Source organism: Sphaerodactylus townsendi, linkage group LG06 (genome assembly GCF_021028975.2).
Source record: "Sphaerodactylus townsendi isolate TG3544 linkage group LG06, MPM_Stown_v2.3, whole genome shotgun sequence".
Classification (NCBI taxonomy): Eukaryota; Metazoa; Chordata; class Lepidosauria; order Squamata; family Sphaerodactylidae; genus Sphaerodactylus; species Sphaerodactylus townsendi.
Window position 1 is genome coordinate 34,552,395 of NC_059430.1, and position 19,837 is coordinate 34,572,231.

Below are 19,837 nucleotides of genomic sequence, written 5' to 3' on the forward strand. Positions count from 1 at the left end.
GACGGCCTGCTTGCCGACCCGGAAGTGTTTTCTAACGTAGCGGGAGCTACCCGGAAGCTCTGAGTCCTGACAAATTCTTCGCGGGAGCTTGCCGGGAGGCTGCGGGGAAATTGGGGATGAGGAGTGGGAGTCTACAGGTATCCAAGCCCCTGGATTTGTTTTGGATGGGTGCGTAGGGAGGAGTATGCGGAAACGTGTGCCTCCCTGTCAGGTTGTTGTTGCTAAGAGTAATAGGCCACGTGCGCGGAGTGCAATTTCCAAGATTGTAGGTGGAGGAAGAGTAGATTTTTGAAAAAATGGTTTTCATGAGTCCTGCCGCTGCCCTGCTTGTTTTTCTTTTTCTTTTTAAGGGTGCGGAGTTTTTGTCTTTTAAAAGGTTTTTATTCGGCAGCTTGAATAGTTTCACGTTGCGAATGTTTTATGGGTTTCTGTTATTTTTTTAATCTGTTGGTCATGTTGCGTCTCAGTTGTTTGGGACTGAAGTGGATTTATAAATAAATAAGTTTAGCCAGGAAATTTGGAAGTGGCAACTAAATGTGGATTATTATTATTATTATTTAGCTTATTGATAGATTTATGGCGCTCCCCTGGGGTTTTCAAAGCAAGAGATCTTCAGAGAAGGTTTGCTATTGCCTGCCACTGTGTCGTGACTCTGGGTGGTCTCTTATCTAAATGCTAACCAGGGCCAACGTTGTTTACCTTCTGAGATCTGATGAGATCAGACTATCTTGGGGCTATCAAGGTCAAGATGTGGAAAAAATTAGCCTTGTACAAAAATAGGAGTTTGTTCTCTGCAGCAACAGATGTAGCTGCAGTTCTAAGAATGCTTCACTGGGAATAAGCCCTACAAAGTTCAGTGAGACGTACTTGCTAGTGGATCTGCTTAGGGTTTTCTGTCCCTGGTATTTCTGGGAAGTTCTTGCAAAGAACAGAAAGGTGTCACTTCGTGTGATGCTTACACTCAGTAGTTTGCATGAAAACGTCTTTATTTATCGCTGGGCTATATAAAGTCTGGGATGAGTCAGGTAATGGAGAAGAGAGAGATGTTTTAATTAGCTGCAAGGCTGGAAACAGGTTAATTCTGGAAACCGATTTGGTTTTTCGTTGCTTTCTATCCCAGTTCTAAGGCTTCTGGTCCATTGACCTTTGCATTTTTTTTATTCTGTAGATTTTATTAAAATTGCTTGTTTAATTTGGTTATTTGTTATGGATTCCTGCCTTGCATTCAAAGCAAAATAACATGTCTGATATTCTTATGAAATGGTGTAATTTGCATGCAACTTTTTGGAACACAACTTCAGATTGTATCTCGATATGTAGCTATCGAGAAAGAAGATTTTCCCATGGTGGTGTCGTTTCCCTGCAATCCTAGTTGCATTTACTCATAAGTAAGTTTCACTGATTTCATTGTTTAATCTCAGCAATTCTAATGTGTCTAAGCTGCAGTTAGTTTGGAGTCCATCTTATTGAATTCAGTGGGTCTTACGTTTAAGTATGTGGAGTAGGTTGGCCTCCTAGTTGTCTAACTACTTATGCGTTTATTTTTGTTCCTTGTTCAACTGAAGAACCTACTGTTATGTTAACCTGAGTCCTTCTATTGAAGATGAAGCAGGAGTCTTCCCGAAGTCCTTCCTATACGGTGGAGTGTGAGGATTTTGTTCATGTGGTGGAATTCAACCCATTTGACAGTGGGATTGCCGAATCGTTAATAGCTTACGGAGGCAATAATTATGTGGTTATTGGACGCTGTAGCTTCCAGGTAAGTTTGCTGTGACACTGTTACAAAGAAACCAGTAAAGGCCGTGGGACTAGGTCTGAAAATGTAAATTAAGCTTTTAGGTCAAACATGATAACCAGAATCCACTGGACTAGTGTTTACAATAATCAGAACCATACTTATTTATATTGTAAGACTTATTGGTCAAAATCCTGCCCGTAGCAACCAGGGACCACGCATAATGTTAGAAAACCACAATCTTCAGAGCATGCTAAATATAATTGTGTAAAGTAGCTCTTCCTTGTTCAAAGGAAGACCTTTAATAGAACATCCTGCTGACAACATTTTCTGTTCCCTGATAAGTCTTCCTTTGCTTTATCATTCCTGAGGAAATGAAAATGCCCTATTCATGTTGTGAAATGTTGATGGCAGAAATATAAGAAAGTGGAGTGAAGAAGCAAATAGGTCCAGTATTGTATTGTTGAAGGTTTTCACGGCCGGAATCACTGGGTTGTTGTAGGGTTGCTGGGTTTTATGGCCGTGTTCCAGTAGCATTTTCTCCTGACGTTTTGCCTGCATCTGTGGCTACCACCTTCAGAGGATCCTCTGAAGATGCCAGCCACAGATGCAGGTGAAACATCAGGAAAAAATGCTACTGGAACAAAGCCATAAAACCCGGAAACCCTACAACAACCCAGGTCCAGTATTGCTTTCTTAAGATTCCTCACACAAATACATCAGGAAAAGATGAAAAATTACTGCAGCTCCATACTACTATCTGCATACTTTTATGTAATCATTTTAGTTACTGTTAGTCAAAAGAATTTTTGTTAATCTTAAAGTCCCCCCCCCCACTTGTCTCTGTTCCTTACACATGAGAGCCAACGTAGAGTAGTGGCTAGGACTGGGGGTGTCTTTGGTTTGAATCTTTGCTTGGGTTGTGAAATTCTGTTGGTGGGATGGTACCCTTTAATCTCTTGACAGATTTAGGAGAAAATACTCATTAAACTGCATTAATAACATACTAATTGCTTGCTTTTTAATGGCAGCTTTTAGTTTTTATTAGTGAAGGAGAGGCCACAGAGTCACCATTATCACATAACAAGGCCCAACAAAATTGAGTCAAAGTTTGTATTTCTTGTTATGTTTACCATACCATAAAATATTTCTGAGGTAAAAGGGTAGCAATGAAATACTTAACAAATGTTGTATGTATTTGAAGGAAGAGGATGCAGAAGTGGATGGAATACAATATAATAAACTAAGGACGTTTCATCATGGGATCAGAGTTGATGCTATAGCCTGGAGTCCAGAAACTAGACTTGATGCTTTACCTCCCTTGCTACGGTAATATTTCCAGTACACATATAAAGCACTGTGGTTCATCATTTTCACTGTACTGACGTAGAATGTAAGCTTGAAAACTAGGATTTCCAATAGTTCTTTTCTGTTGAAGAGTCATTTGTTTTTGTATACATTGGCAATTACACGCCACCTTTCTGCTGCAAACAAGGCATTCCCATGAAAGTTTGTCATGGGTTAACAAAGAAACCCTTTATATCACAAGCTCTTTCTTGTGAAATGAACACAGAACAGGGAATGACATGGTGTGGTGCCAGTGTTATATAAGCACAAGTAAGGAAGCTTGGGATTGCCTTTCTATTCTCTCAAATCTGCGGTGTTTGACAGTAGCATGAAGAGCAGTTTAAGGAAAATAGAATTCTGCTGAGCGATCTTTGCTAATTTGGCTTTATTTTTATAAGTAGCTTAATTCATCACATGCAATAGTTTGCTAAGGCTGCCAGAGCCCGAGGAATGGCAATCATTGGTCCTTGCGCATTTCACTGCAGTCACAACTATCCCAGAAATGCAGGAGCCAAGCCTGCAATATGCACAGCACTCAGTCTCTTGCAGGCAGAGAGGGCTGCTCACGTATTCTGCGTGACTGTTCTCTGTTCTTCTGTGTCTGTGAGTCTGAGTTGTCAGCAAGCAATTGCAATTTGGTCCCTGGCTGCTGGACCACCACTAAGTTGCAAGCCTATGGTAAGAGATGTTACAGGAGTTTTGCCTTAAATATTTGTAGTTTTTTAATTTGGAGCAGAAAGTTTTACTAGAAGATCTTCTGTTGTGAACATTATATTTTAATGCCTTGACTAGCGATCTAGATAGAGCAAGAATATGGTAGATGTTTATAGGCATTTTTTTTAAAAGTTCTAGGTGTGCCGTAAGTGTCTGTGAAGTGTTTTGAACATTGGCTCATGATCCCATGTTGGTTTTTGTTGTTGGTTTTTGTTTTTTTAAATATTTATCTATTATCTATAACTCACGTAATGCTACCAATTAACACTGCACATTAAAGCATGTAAGGTTTTTTCAATAATGCATCCAATCATCTAATTGGAAGCATTATTTTCTCAAAGGGAGACACTCCTTCCTAGTGATCAGATAACATAAGCTCAGGGACATTTGCTAACTATGTTTTTGTAATGTGAATTTTCTTTAAAATTAAATCCATATTCAACATCCGTCTTTAAAACTACCAACCATTGTTAATTTCTTGAAACAATTAAATATGTGTGTTGGTTTACTTTAGATTTTGTACTGCAGCTGCTGATAGGAAATTGAGATTATTCACATCAGATCTCCAAGCTAAGAATGAATATAAGGTAAGAAGGGAAGGCGGGAGTAATATAAATAGTTTTGACAACTTTAGATATTTCCCCATTGCTCTAATAGCAAGCCTGTATTCCCTTCTTAAAGAAGATATTTTGAACATTTTAGGAGGTGTGTATGTCTCATAGTCCTTAAAAGCATTAACACTTCTGAATGGAATATGTGTTCTTCCAAAATGTCACTGTTCTGTGTTCCTTAATGCGAAATTTTAATAACATACAAAATTGATGAGGTCCAGTAAAATTGTTCAGCCCAAAATAGATATGAAAAATGAAGCTGAGACAAATTATATGAGTTTGCCCTGGACCTGTGTGCTAGTTCTCTGGCATCCCTTCATTTGGAAGTGGTAGGTGGTCAGTTGAAACTAAATGCGGCATTATTTTATGCCCACTATATTCACCCTAACAAAGAGCAGCCAGGTTAAATACAGCATTTGAGTTGTCCGTGGTTATGTTGCATTCTTATGGTACCAGTTTCTTTATCAGCTGAGAATTCCTTGTTGCATCTCTACACGTGACCACCTGTAATCTGTTTCCATGTTCCTCCTAGCTGTTATAAACCAGCTTGAAAAGGTGTGTTCTTAATTGTCAGTTCTGTTAGTGTATTGCTTAGGGAGGGCAGAGTGCTTGGCAGTGGTTCAACAGAAAATCATCCTTGGATGCGAGCACCTCCTGGGAACATCTGCTTTTAATTAATTTTCTGAACCTGCACTAATCTATTTTTAACTCAAATATAGCAGTGAGTGTGCCCTTGTGGCTATTGAGTCTGCCTAAAAATCAGAAGAGCCAGTTGCTTCCTAGGATTACTCCTGTTCAGTTATGCCGCAGTTGTGGCTACTGTTCATTAGAAAGTACTTTTGTATCACAGTGAGACTTGCTGTGTTTTCATGGGATCATTCTGGAGTGGTTCACTTGACTTTCACTGGAGCGTGATGATGTGGGATGCATGTCTGATCTTTCCCTGTGACATTCTGCAAGGTCTGCCTCGTTCCCTCCCTTCATTTACAATTGCTTGCTTTTTACCAGCATTGATACCTTTTTTTTAAAAAAAAGTATTTTTCTACTTTCTAATATACAGATGATGGATGGCCACTCAAATTATATAAATGATCTGGTATTTGCGCCTAAAGGAGGTCAAGAAATTGCAAGTGTTAGTGATGACCACACCTGCAGGTATGCATACTGTCAACTATGAATATAACTGAGTATGTGTCATAATAGTGAAAACTGTAGACCATGAGACAGCATCAATATGTGATAGAAGTTGTAAGATGGAGGCTCTTACCACAAAGTTCAAACTGTTTCATAGAACTACATGTTAATAATCTGCCTAAACTCATTTTGCTAATGAGCACTTTAGGTTTGCCTTTAGGTTTGCCTAAAAATATTAACTGTCTTCACTAAATTTAGCTACAGAAGCCTAACCACCCAGTATTCCCAGGCAGTCTCCCATCCAATTGCAAACCAGGCCTAATCCTGTTTAGCTTCTGAGATTGGGTGTGTTCCAGGTAATATGGATTTACCAGTAGACTATATCTACAGAAGCTTGAACATATCATCAAGGGTGTGGGTTTTTGTATAAACATAGTGGGTTTTTCTGTTGCTATTTAATTTAATTTAATTCTAGCCATTTAATTTTTTACTGATTACTTCTTATAACAATCCAGAATTGTTTTCTGAATCAGAAAATGATGTTTTATACTATCAAGTCCTAAACTATTATAAAGCTAGCTTTGTATGAATGTCAATAACAAATGAATTATGTTTGTAAGTGCCCTTAAGTCACAACAAGATTATGGAAACCCCAGCAAGGGGCTTTCAAAGAAAGTGAGATGGTTTGCCCGTTGCTTCTGCAAACTGTTCCCAGGTGGTCTCCCATCCAAGAACTGACCCTGCTTACCTTTCAAGAAATGGTGTGATCAGGCTATACTATGCTGCCTTCCCTCCCTCAGCAATTGAATTAGGCTGCAAAATTGCCTTCAAAGGGCTTGGTATATTTTGCCTTTATTGTCTGATTTTGTACAGACCGACAAGCTGTAATTGGTTAGTATCATTGTCCAGTAGTTGCTAAGCATGAGCGCTTTGATTCTTCATACCAATTCTGTGTCCTAATCTTCATATTCTAGAAAAATGTATTGTTTTTGCTTCTTTTTAGCACCTCCTTTTGTTACTTGGTTTGCTGCTTTTTGACCGGGGTTTCCCGCCGCTTCCCTTTTGTCTTAGCTGGCCTGTTTGCTCTTGGAGAATGGATACATATCATAAGAATTAAGGGAAGCGTTAAGTCCAAGAGTATTCCAGACCTTTGTTCCCCTTTGTTCTTCTCATTGCAGTCCCTGCCAAAACATGTTGTTCTGGGATTTAAGAACTGTTGGCTGTAACTAATGTAGTGCATTGCAGCCTTTTGCTGCCTCTCTGTCTCTCTTTTCCATCTCTTAGCTGACTCTTTAAAAATTTTGAATTTAAAAAAATTTTGAATTTAAAAAAATATTGTACTTGCCTTATCCCAAGCTGTCCTATGACACATCAGTGTTTGGAATAATGTGTACCTACCCACTCCTGTGCAGGTGCATGCGTTTCAGCCCTTTATATTTGCCATAATGTCATGGGAATGTTTGCTGGTGAGGCTGCAGGCAGATGTATCAGATGCACCATTTCTTAGTATGTTTTTGGTAGCAAAAATAACTTCATACTGTTACTTAGTTTGAACCTCTGTCACTGGAAAAGGCTTGACATCTGGAAAATATATGGAGGTATTTTTCTAATGGCAACCAAACCTTCCTTTTTATAGACCTGAAATTATCCAGTGTTCATAAAGTTAGCTGTTATGTACTATCATACTTTACTGTGGAGGATTTGGATGAGGATTAAAGGCTATGACATAATGAGAATATTTTGCTGAAACTTGAATTCCATAATTTCCGCCCACTTTTTGTTGTATTCAGATATGTCCTTACAGATGTGATCCCCCCTCTTAGCAGAAAGAGACAATGTTGAAGTTTGTTTATTGTTACAGTAACTAAGCTTCTCACAGAGTAATTTTCTGAAGCAACCTGGTTGTTTAGTGTAATCAAGGAAGCATTAATCATAGTACTATACGTTCATATTGCATTTATACTGCTGAAGATTGTTCTTGGGAAATTCCAAGTATTTTCTGAGTATCATTGGTAATTACCATGTCCATGAAAGGCCTATCTCTAGACTGTAAATTCTTGAAGAATGAAATCATTTTATTTGATCTAACGTGGGTCATGGAAATGTTTAAGGTCGCATTCTGGAGTGAAATTGAACTTGTAAGGATAAACATCTTTCAAAACAGTTCCACTGAGAAATATTCTAAGTTCAGCTTAGAAAGAAGGACATTCAAAGAGCACATGTGGCAGATTTTCATTTTTAAAAAGATATATGAAATGTTTCTTACCTAGGTGATTGCATTTTGGTTCTTCACATTATGCTTAAGTGGCTTGCTAGATTTGAATTAAAACAGTATAATATTCTGGGGGAAAAGTGTCCTGAGATTATTAGACCACAGTGTTGACACCCCCATACATTCCTATGTTAGTTACCAATGCCCTGAAAGTTTTTAAAAAGACCACCACCACCCCTTGTCAAACTTCTCTGCCTAGTTGCTCTGAGCAGATCTTACTTGCTTTAAGCGATTAGTTGAGCGGTTGTTTGCAAAGCAAACATCTTCACTATCTCAGTAGTCCCTATTTTAGTAGTATTCTCAGATAGTGATGATGCCTTCTTTGGCAGTGTGAAAGCCAGTATATGGTCATTCTTGGGAATTCTGCCATCTCTGATTCATTTAGAATTCCTGCAATGAAATGTCTGCTGAGGATGGTACAGAAAACATGAATTAGGAATTGTCTTGATTTACCATAAGAACATAAGAGCCTGCTGGATCAGACCAGAGTCCATCTTGTCCAGCACTCTGCTACTCGCAGTGGCCCACCAGGTGCCCTTAGGAGCTCACATGCAGGTTGTGAAAGCAATGGGCTTCTGCAGCTGCTGCTCCCGAGCACCTGGTCTGCTAAGGCATTTGCAATCTCAGATCAAGGAGGATCAAGATTGGTAGCCATAGATTGACTTCTCCTCCATAAATCAGTGCAAGCCCCTTTTAAAGCTATCCAGGTTAGTGGCCATCATCACCTCCTGTGGCAGCATATTCCAAACACCAATCACACATAAATGAAACAGGACAGCACTACACTCACCACTATATATATTGGTATGTGTGTATATATTGGTATATTGGTACACATATTGGTATGTGTATATATTGGTACACATATTGGTATGTGTGTAAACTGCTGTTAAGTCACAGTTGACTTATAGCATTCCTGTAGGGTTTTCGAGCCAAGAGATGTTTGGAGGTGGTTTGCCATTGCCTGCCTCCATGTCACCCCCCTGATATTCCTCGGACCTCTTCCATCCAAACACTTGCCAGGGTTGAGGTTGAAACTCTGTGACTTGCCCAAGCTCACCCAACAAGCTTCCATGGCAGAATGGGGATTCAAACCTGCGTTTCCCAGATCCTAGTCCACCACCTTAACCACTACACCACACTGGCTCAATCACCATCATTAATGTTTATTTTTATTTATTTATTTATTTATTTGACTTCTATACCGCCCACCCCCAGAGGGCTCTGAGCGGTGTACAACAACTGATATAATCTAAAATAACAAGAAGAGCACATTCAATAAATACATACAATATAATAAAACTAGGGCTCTAAATTTCACATTAAAACCATTTTCTGGACAACCACGAGACAATATCTTCTAGTTAAAATTTTTCTTCTCAGTTTCAATTTGAATATGAAGATAGTGACTTAATCCTTCCATTGGTCAGCGGTTTATACTGATGTTTCTGATTTCTTTTTTAAAAATCTGGCTTTTTCCCTAAGGATCTCAATTCCTAACGATTACTGAATACCGGTAATGTTTTTCAAAGTGGGTCTGGTCCTTTTCTTTTCCTCCCACCTCCCCGTACCCACATAAATAGATCTCCACTTCAAGTTAATTTATCTTGTATATTATTTGTCAACATCTGCAATCAGTTTATGGTGGCTCGTTGCAGTCCAATTTGCCTGACACTTTGAACTTTACCTGAATTTTCTGCAATTAACAGTAAACTATACTATCATTAGTAAACTATACTAATTTCTTACAAATTAAAGACTGCTTCAAAATTGTCGCACGTTTATTACATGGAAAACACTTATACAGGAAAGGTAGCTACAGGCATATTTAGGTCATTTCAGTAATATAACTGCTACTTAGCATTTATATAGAACTTTTGTATGTTCAAAGCACTTCTCATACACATAGAAATCCTCACAATAACTCTGAGATTATTAATGGACTTCGACTGGGGGAGCCCTTCATAAGACTACTATTAACTAGTATTCACTTGGTGATAGTATGCATATGTTTGATTTATGTGCCATTTTCTCCATTTATTTCTGAAAATGGAAATGCAACAAAGTGCATTCGAGGTGGTCCTGTATTATGAGGGGGAGAAAAAACAGTGAAAGATATTGGATCATGTTTTTGCTCTCAAAGGACATTTTGTTACTGAGTATGATCTTAATATTTCAACAAAACATAAAGCAGATACAAAATCTGACGCTGAATCATAAATCAAGCAAACAATGAGAACTTTCTATCTCTGCCTGAATCTCGGTTCCCTTGATTTTGGGAAGAAGACATGATGTTCTTTGGCCAAAGTGATTCACCATTTTGAGTTGTGCTACGTTCTTCTTCCCCATATAGTAAACATGCAGAAAGTGTTTCTTTGACTTGGAAAGATCTACAAGACAAAATTTCTGGCAGAAGAAGAAAGAACTTGGTCTCTAAATTATCTAATCAAGTGAATATTTTCTGTTTTCACAAAACTTGTAAGATTTTTTAAAATAAGGACACTGATCTTTCTGAATTTGGAGGCCCTGGTGATCTCTGCAGGGGAACAAATATTTAATTCGTTGAGGATTGGCAGGGAAAGACTCACACTGTTAATTAATTGCACTTACTCTGCATTAGGTCTATTTTGTCTAGACTTGTGAAGTTATCACTATTTAAGAGGATGTTCAGATCTTAACATAAAATTTTCATCACCCTGGTGAGGGAGAAACTGAAAAGATCTCTAAGCAAACATTATTTTAAATTGTTTTGCCACTCGGTTGTTGTAATTAATTGTTAAAATGTGAAATGTTTAAAAAGTGAAGATCTCAATTGTGTGACGGAAGACGGTGCAAATACCTTCTGGTAGTTGCCTTATCTGTTATTTATTTAATTCATTAATGTCCTGCGCTTCTGCTCAGTGGGGGTACCAAAGCAGCTTGCATCTTTCTCCTTGCCTCAATTTTATCTTCCCAACAACCCCGTGAAGATAGGTTATCTCTTGTCCTCTGAAATGTGCAATTGCCAGAAAGGGTTGGTCGCATTCTTAGATGCATTCCCTAAATATGGGAAACTTTTATAACATACATCCCCAGTCGGCACCACAAAATGTTCTTGAAGTGCCCCCAAAACTTTAAAAAAGTTTACAGTGCTCAAGGGGAGTAGAGCAACCTTTGCAGATACCTGAAAAAAATCTATAACCTTTATTTACACAGTATATGGTATATGCCTGTTGTTTGGTTGGTTGGTTTTTCTCCTCTGTCAGTCTGTCATTTTGCCTCTGCATCCTACTCGGGGGGGAAAAACATATGTCATATGATTCTTTTCTGTACAGCCACAACTCCTGTAACTTTTTAATCACTCACTCATGGAAACCATTAGCACCTGCCAATTTGAATAATGATAGGTATTCTTCCAACTGTGCTTGAGATCAGAATACCTGGGTTAAAAATAAGGGCTCGAATCCTATGACATCATTTCCCTCATGCTTTCCTAGTTACTGGAGGCTGCTCTGCTGTGGCACTCACTTCTTTATGCGCTTCTGTGTGCATAAAGATCCCTTGAAAAAAATTGATCTTGCACTCCCAGAAGTGGTAGAAGCAGAGGAGAGCCTCTGCAGCAGCCAAAAAGGAATACCAGCTGGTGGGGAGGGGAGGGAACACTGTCAAAGGATCCAAGCCAAGATCTTTTTTCATTTGACATGCTTTAATGAAATAAGATTAAAGTGAACAAAGTGTGGAAACTTTTTCAGCATTTGCATTATTTCTTTTTATTAGGATCTGGGACTTGGAGGGAAACGTGAGAGCTTGTTTTGTTCTACGTTCTCCAGGAATGAGTGTGGGTTGGCATCCTGAAGATGCATTTAAGGTGAATACAAATAATTTTCCTTTATCCAAACATGAATTGAGTTAGTGGAGTAGTAATGCGTTAGAAAATTCAACCTGTTGGAATTTTACTAGGGTGGCCTGACATTATTCAGTTTTGCTGCTGGAAGAACATTTCATCTCCTCTTTGGAAACCTGAAGCAGAGCAAAGCGGCGGCTGGTGTTTTTGAGTTAAACATCTCCTGTTAACTCATTTCAGTCTGGTTTTAACCTGGGATTCATAGTTAGAGCAGCTCTTCTAGATTTGTTTGATGATCTTCCCTTTACACTTGGGTAAGGACAGCCCTTTGCTGTTGATACAGTTAGACCTTTGGTACACTTGGCAATGATATTTTGGTGGATTGGCTTTAATCAGTGTTTGGGGCAAAAGGGACCACCCTCTGTTGGTTTTGTTTCTTTTAATACTGTACATGGGACTGCCTTTGAAGAGATCTTTCACATATCAGTTGGAAAAAAAATGCTCAGCATGTTCCACTGATGCTCATTCATTCCATGTCCAGAGACCTAGATTTGGAAACCATGCATTTAAAATCAAAGTTGTTATCAATTAAGCTGCCAGTGTAAAATAAGCCATTACAGCCTAATGCCACCCTATATCGATCCTAAAATATACTTCTGGAACACGCCTAAGGCTTTGAGACATCTCCTAAAGGAAAGACTTCAACTCAAAATTGGAGAAACCTGCAGTAGTTGCTAAGCTGGTATGGTTGTAGCGGCTGAAGTGTCAGCTTGAGACAAAAAACTCAGGAGGGTGTGGTCTTGTACAACACAGAGTTTTGAAGACGAAGCCCATCTCTCTTGCAAGCTTCTTGCTTGGGCAAGGATCAGAGCCTTCTCTCAGACTTCAGTGCTAGACTTCACAGATGCTCAGTGCATCCGAAGCGGAAAGTAGTCCGACACTTAACCATGCCCAAGTTCTAGGCTAAAGGGAGAAGGTTAGAGTCTAAGTGCCTCGTGCTTTGGAGTTTCTGAATGCTTTTAAAATGTGAAGTCTGAACAGAGGGAAGGGAAGGAAGTGAGTGGGGCTCACCAAATGCATTAATCACCTTTTTGGACTCTTTGAATTACTTTAGATGACATGTTCAGTATTTCCTGAGCCTTAACCTGTTTTAACCAACTGGATGTACCCTGTTTCCCCGAATAAAAGACATCCCCTGAAAATAAGATGTAGTAGAGGTTTTGCTGAAGTGCGAAATATAAGGCATCCCCCGAAAGTCAGACGTAGCAAAGTTTTGTTTGGAAGCATGCCTGACAAACAGAACACAGAAAAATAAGATATCCCCTGAAAATAAGACATAGCGCATCTTTGGGAGCAAAAATTAATATAAGACACTGTCTTATTTTCGGGGAAACACAGTATTTATTTTTTTGTACGTATATACTTTTAGCCTGCCTTATACCCAAAGGTCTCTTTGTGTTAAACTTCAGATGATAATCAAGAGAACAGCTTCTGATCTGACTTTTGGATGTCTTAGAACAGCTGTGTTCTATTTTATAAATTAATCAATTGTACTGTGTACTCACTGTTATGTCAGTATTCTGACTGGACTTGTATCAAAAGGCCCGACATGCACTTCTGTTACTGCAGTAAATAACATATTCTTGGTCATCTGATGCCCTGAAGAGAGTAGGAATGATCTGGAGCTCACGTTTTCCCAAGGTCTGTTGTAATTAATATGTTAACTTTCTGTTGTAGTTGATGGTTGCAGAGAAGAATGGAACGATACGCTTCTATGATCTTGTGACCCATCAGGCCATTTTGTCCCTCACAACTGGTCAGGCTCCCCTGATGTCAGCACACTGGTGTTTAAAAAACACCTTTAGAGTTGGAGCAGTTGCTGGAAATGATTGGTTAATCTGGGATATTTCACGATCTAGGTATTGTTATCAAATACATTCTGCTATAACTAACTTGCTGTTATATTTGCTGGGGGTTGTATTTTAAACATACATTAAATGCTCCATCTTATCCTGCATGGTCATCCTTTGAGGGGGGGCGGCTGGTGCCATCAAGCCACAGCTGACTTATGCCAACCCCGTAGAGTTTTCAAGACCAGAGACGTTTAGAGGTGGGTCGCCCTTGCCTGCCTCCACGTCAGGCCCTGGTATTCCTTGCATGTCTCCCATCCAGATACTTGTCAAGGCTGAGAATGGGTGACTGGTCCAAGGCCACCTAGCAAGTTTCCATGGAGGAGAAGATTTGAACCTGGGTTTACCCGATCCTAGTCCAACACCTTAACCACTACACCACACTGGCTCTCTTCTCTTTTTATCCACCACAGAATTCAGTAACGTATAGGGAATAACACCACTGCAAAGAAAAAGAAAGTGAAATGCATAAATTTCTGGGTGGTGGTGTGTTCTGACTGTCCTCCAAAGAAATTATTATTGCTGTTTTGACCATCACCTATCAGTCGTAATTGCAGACTACAAAATAAAACATTACTTGACTGCCATTGCTAATTAGAGAAAAGCATTTTATATAAAATAATGTTTGTAGAAATCAGTTATCAGTTTGCTTACAATGTAACTAACAGTACAGTCCTAAAGTTGATTTGCTAAAGATAGCAACTAAGTTCCACACCATTACAACACAGAAACATGGCAGAATAGTGCTCAGCTGACATTGTACCAGAATGGGATGCAGAAATGGGCAGTACTAGTTGTGTGCTGTGGAGGAGTGGAACTTAATTAGCATCTGTCTTGGCAATGGAAAATGTTTGTGCAAGTTTAAACAGTCCTGCTGAACAAAATGAGAGTGAAAAACAAAACATGTGCCCCAGTTTTGCCTTATTCTCAGCACAGCTTCTTTCCTGGTGGGATTCAGTTGCCACCTGTTTCCCACATGCATTGTTTCTTCCTCTTAGGAGGATGAGAGGATTTAGAATTTTTTGAGCTGTGTATTCTTGTTTTTGTTGTAGCTTTAGTGTTCCCCTTGCCTTGCAAAAAGCTGCTCCTGGGAGCATTATTCTCTCCCCCCCCCCATTCCCCCCCCTCCCATTCTGGACCCTGGTATTTGGATGATATTATTGGTTATACTTTCTTCACAATATATTCACCTTTCAAATGAGTATGTAATCATAGGAGGGGGTTTGAACCCCTGTCTGCTGAGCTCCCAGGAGTATAATAGTCACGTGGCTTCTCCTGGGCTTCTACCCAGTCCAATACCAAACAAGATTCTTTGTTTTATTCTTTCCTTCTGTGAGTATGGACAGTGATACCAGTTGTGTACTTGAATACATTGGTTGGCCTCCATATATGACTGGCATTCAGGTGCCAATTGGCATGCCATTCCATGATTGGTGGCTGTGTACAGTGCCTCTGTGGACACCAGTGTAGTTCCGTCCTCTCACCACTTTGGATTTTAGTCAGCGTGATGTGGTTAAGAGCAGTGGACTCTAATGTGGAGAACTGGGTTTGATTCTCTACTCCTCTACATGAGCAATGGACTCTAATCTGATGAACGAGGTTCAATTTCCCACTCCTCCACAAAAAGCTTGCTGGGTGACTTTGGCCTAGTCATGGTTCTCTGAGAATTCTCAGCCCTGCCTGCCTCACAAGGTGTCTGTGTGAGGAGGGGAAGGGAAGGCACTTGTAAGCTGCTTTGAGACTCCTTAAAGGCAGAGAAAAATCAGGGTAATAAAAAGACTCTTCTTTTTGTATTTATTTTCTCTGCTGTAGTAAGTGCAGGATATTGATCGACAACCCATTTTACGTTTCAGTAAACATATTTTCCTACATGTTCTTACATTGGCATTAATAAAACTAATGGAGTGAGACAGGAGGGGGCAAAAAGCCAAAGCACAAGTAGAGCTGCAAGTATTGATTTCAACGTTCATCTTTTGCCTTGTGGATGCTGCAATTTCACAAAGTCTATATTTATGCCTCAGATTATACAGATGCAGTTAGAGAGGTTATATACTATCAAAAATATGAATACTGTTCCAGAATGTAATGTCTGTTTAGTCATTTCAAAACTGTGTAGAAGCCCAGCAGTTTTATAAATACAAGGATTTAATACTAGCCCAATAGACTGTCCTGTCTCTGATCATATAATGAAATCACATAGTCGTAAGCTATATTAACTACGGTTCTCCTTTGAGCTATATTGTCTTCTATAGCTGAAGTGTGGTCATCGCTAATTAATTGAATGGTTCCTAAAGCAAACTGTTTCTTCCTGCAGCTATCCTCTGGATAAGAGACCTGTTCATGCCGATAGAGCCAAATTATTTAGGTATGTTTGAGTGCAGCTTTGTCCTAAACTCGGTTTGCATATGATTAGTACATGTACATTAGTAAGCTTTTATGGTGCCATATGACTTGGTTCTTATAGCATTTCAACGGCAACAATAGTACTAATGTGCCCAATTTAATTTTAAACTACAAAGGTATTTTGCAGTTTTTCATTTGAAGCTTTATTTTATATTGTTATTATTGTACATGTTTCCTAGTAGTAATGAAAAAAAACCTGAAATTGGGAGCTAAGGGAAACTATGAAAAGCATTCAAAATACTTTTTAATTCATGTTTGGCTGTTTTGTGTTAGTTGCTGCCATACACTCAATATGTTTTGCGCTAAAATGCCTCCATCTCAATCTAGCCAAGGCTAAGCACTCAGAAGTCCCATTGTTCTTTATGGAAAAGATTTGTGTGCTTCTGTGCATGTGTGTTTGTGAGTGGGTGTTTATATAGATTTTGTCTTTTAACAATTTTTGAAACTTTCACAAGTTGCGCTTTTGTGTGTACAGGTGGTCCATGGTCAATGAAAACCTGTTTGCTACTACCGGCTTTCCTGGCAAAATGAACAGTCAGCTTCTTATCCACCACTTAGGCCATCCTCAGGTAAAGTTTGTACAAGTCTAGGATCATTCTCAGATTTCTGCCACATTATATATTAATCTAAGAACTAATCATAATTGTAATTTGAAGCCATCTTGGTTTCATTGTCTACAGTGGCAGTGTACAGAATGAAGAACGCTGAAAGAGCCTAAAAATTAATGCTGAAAATCTTTAAAAATTATTTTCAAATATATGTTACATGTTTCAAGAAATCGAAAGAGTTAATTCTTTCTCCTTCCCTTTTCAGCCCATCCTTATTGGTTCAGGAGCCGTGGGGTCTGGCTTGACTTGGCATAGGACGCTCTCAATATGTGCCATGGGTGGAGATCACCGTATTTTTTTCTGGGTGACAGAAATGTAAACATTTGTATATGGTTATTGCCCATGAGACTGGGAAGAAGTTAATAGCACATACTTTTTAAAAGCCACTATTTTTTATTGCTGTAGTGTCACCATACAAGGTTCAAAGCACATTTGGTGGTTTGGGTTTTTTTTAAAAAAAGATTGCACATGTAAATAGTTCCATTAAATCAGATTCTATCTCTGAAAGACGATTTTGTAATAAAGCATTTCTGTTTCTCCTGAGTAAAAGGTATCGTTTCTTCTTGAGCTTCCAAGGCAGCCAAACTACTGAACAAGGTTAAGATTAGATGAAATAAACTTGCTAGATTAGATGGCGTGGATGCAATCTGCCAATAAGCTTCTGTGCAAGCCTTGTTCTGAGTATTGATACATATACGGCCAAGAAACATCTGGCTAATTTGCCTCAGTGCACTTTTATGAATGTTGGATACCGGGCTGTGACGTGAACCAAGGTAGAATTGGCTGAACTTTTTGATCAGCTGCTTTGGCAGGATGCTTAAATGCACATCCATCTGCCACGGTCAAAAGCTTCCTGCCAGTCTTGTGTGTCAGAGAGAAAAACAAGACAGACCAAGGTTGGGTCTACACGTGCAGTAGAAATACTTCCTCACGTTAAAAACTCCTACAAGTGAAAACAATAACATTTTAGCTGAGTCTATTCGTTTTCTACTTGCACAGAATTATTCATGTCAAGAGCATTGAAAATTAATTTTTCCTTCCTGCAGCCTGCAATGGCGCAGTCTACCTCATAATTTTGCCTCGTCATTCCCATCTCATTCTTACACATATAAAAAACACAAGTCTGAGTTGCTGGTGTCTACAGAGGATACAAGAAGTGGGACTTTATTTGGGTAGTTCTACCCTGCTTTTCTCTACTCGGTACAAACTCAAACAGCAGCTTACAATATAAAAATGCTACAGCAAGAAACCCTCAATTCTAATACATGCACTAGTGGACTTTACATATACAGTGATAGGATCTGCACTGGCAGCAACAGACCAAGGAAGTGATCTTAGGGTGGTAGTGGGTAGTTCAATGAAGATATCAACCCGGTGTACGGCTGCTGTGAAAAAGGCAAGTTTCATGCTGGCCATAATTACACAAGAAACAGAGAATAAAACTGCTGCCATCATATTGCCCTTGTACAAATCTATGGTGGGATCGCACTTGGAACACTGTGTACAGTTCTTGTCATCACATCTAAAAAAGGATGTTGTAGAGCTTGAGATGGTACAGAAAATGGCATCCAAAATGATTGGGGGGTAGGGCAATTGCCTTATGAGGAGCAGTTAAAATGCTTAGTGCACTTTAGCTTAGAAAGAAGGTGGTGATAGGGAACACAGGTCTATAAAGTTATGTATGGTGTGGAAAGAGTGGGCAGGGAGAAACTTTTCTCCCTTCGTCAAAATAATAGAACGGGTTATCTGCTGAAGCTAAGGGAGAAAGATGCAAAAAAAACAAAACGAGGGATTTCTTCACACAATGCATAGTTAAATTGTGGAACTCCCTGCCCCACAATTAAGTGATGGCTACCAATTTGGAAGGCTTTAATTGGGGAGAGGGCATGTTCATAGACAAGAGGGCTATCCATTGCTACTAGCGAAAGTAAATACTAGTCATGTTGCTTACCTATTCTATCCAGTATCAGAGCAGCATGCCTATTATAGCAGATGCTGTGGAACATGGAGGTTGCTGCTGTAGTTGTCTTGTTTCTAGGCTTCTTAGAGGCACCTAGTTGGCCACTGTGTGAACAGACCTTTGGACTTGATGGACCTTGGTCAGATTCATCATGGCTTTTCTTACATTCTAAGACATTTTTATCCTCCCCTTCCTTAAAGGAGCTCAGGGTAGCAGAGATGGCTTTCCCACCAGTACTTTTGTCCTCACAACAACCCGGCATGATCATTTACAGAGAGTAGGACTGATTGACCCAAGTTCACTCTTGGGCCATTTAACCAGGGTCGGGGCTGGGATTAAAACCGTTTGGGGTGGGAACTTTGCACTGCTCCTGCCCCTAAATCAGCCCTGCCCTGGGTTAAATGGCAGAACCCAGGATATTAGAGAATTGTGCTATACATGATTCTTTTTAAACATCCCGGGTTGCCACTGCGCCTGTTCAAGAGCCCCGGGCAGAAGGCACTGCTTTTGGCTGCATTTTTTAAACTTACCTTCTCTCCTGCGCAGCTTTGCAGGAGAGGGTGACCGGCCCCCAAGGCATCAGTCATGGTTGCGGAGGCCCACTCCTTCGTCCCTGCGGGGCTGCACGGGGAAGAAGGTGAGTGTAAAAAAAAGGACACACCTCCACGGAGGTGTGTCCGCAAGCCACAGCAGCCACAGGGCTGCTCACACAGGAGTGTGCAACCCTTGGGGCTGCACCAGGACCATGCATCCCAGTGTGACCCCGTGACCCTGGCCCATGCGGAAAGGGCCTTAGTGAGCTTCATGAATCTGGGTCTCGTAGCTCCTAGTCTACCACCACCATACCAAGATGGCTGACTATCAAAGGTTGCCAGTAGAACATCAGAACACCAAGGGAAGCTTCTGGAGATATCTAATCCCTAGTATAGCAATTTCCCCCCACCCCACTCCCTGACAGGGACATCCGAGGACATGTGCATCATTTCGGGGTCATCCCCACCTTTCCAGCTGTCACATTCTAACTGAAAACTGTGAGAGGGGATGGTGTGGCATAGTGAGCACCACCGATGAAACTGCTGGAGTGCCAAATGATTCTCATACCTGAAAAGAAAGGAGTCTAATTCCAGTTAGCTCAGAGCTGTACATCCACAACAAAGACCGTCAGTTATATCCATGGTATACTTAATGGTTAAAAATAATGTTATCTTTGATATCATTTCCTAGTAAGCACTCTCTTGCAAAAGCCTCTTAGAAATGAATGGGAGCTGCATGTTCCTTTTAATAGGTCTTGTGCAAGAGAATTGTTTAAGTGGACTGTAG

General features: G+C 39.9%; 1 protein-coding gene across 7 annotated transcripts; it reads left to right on the plus strand.

Annotated features, from left to right (window-relative positions):
* Nucleotides 1–49: 49 nt before the first annotated feature.
* Nucleotides 50–17,100, plus strand: NUP37 (nucleoporin 37). Of its 7 annotated transcripts, none has more exons than XM_048502326.1 (11): nucleotides 69–137; nucleotides 1,321–1,388; nucleotides 1,561–1,759; nucleotides 2,940–3,064; nucleotides 4,311–4,383; nucleotides 5,468–5,562; nucleotides 11,570–11,660; nucleotides 13,374–13,555; nucleotides 15,861–15,911; nucleotides 16,425–16,518; nucleotides 16,763–17,100. In XM_048502326.1, the coding sequence occupies exons 3-11, from the start codon at nucleotides 1,604–1,606 to the stop codon at nucleotides 16,874–16,876; spliced, it is 981 nt and encodes a 326-aa protein (XP_048358283.1). In that variant the 5' UTR covers nucleotides 69–137; nucleotides 1,321–1,388; nucleotides 1,561–1,603; the 3' UTR covers nucleotides 16,877–17,100. The 7 variants fall into 7 exon arrangements, with proteins under 7 accessions (XP_048358282.1, XP_048358284.1, XP_048358281.1 ...); XM_048502329.1 differs by having other exon boundaries at nucleotides 86–137; nucleotides 1,604–1,759; XM_048502328.1 differs by having other exon boundaries at nucleotides 97–137; nucleotides 1,566–1,759.
* Nucleotides 17,101–19,837: the final 2,737 nt, after the last annotated feature.

Coding starts and splice junctions, on each gene's coding strand:
- NUP37 (XM_048502324.1), top strand. CDS start 117: ATGAGGAGTGGGAGTCTACAG. Junction 138..1,603: donor TGAGGAGTGGGAGTCTACAG/GTATCCAAGCCC, acceptor CTTCTATTGAAG/ATGAAGCAGGAGTCTTCCCG. Junction 1,760..2,939: donor TTGGACGCTGTAGCTTCCAG/GTAAGTTTGCTG, acceptor ATGTATTTGAAG/GAAGAGGATGCAGAAGTGGA.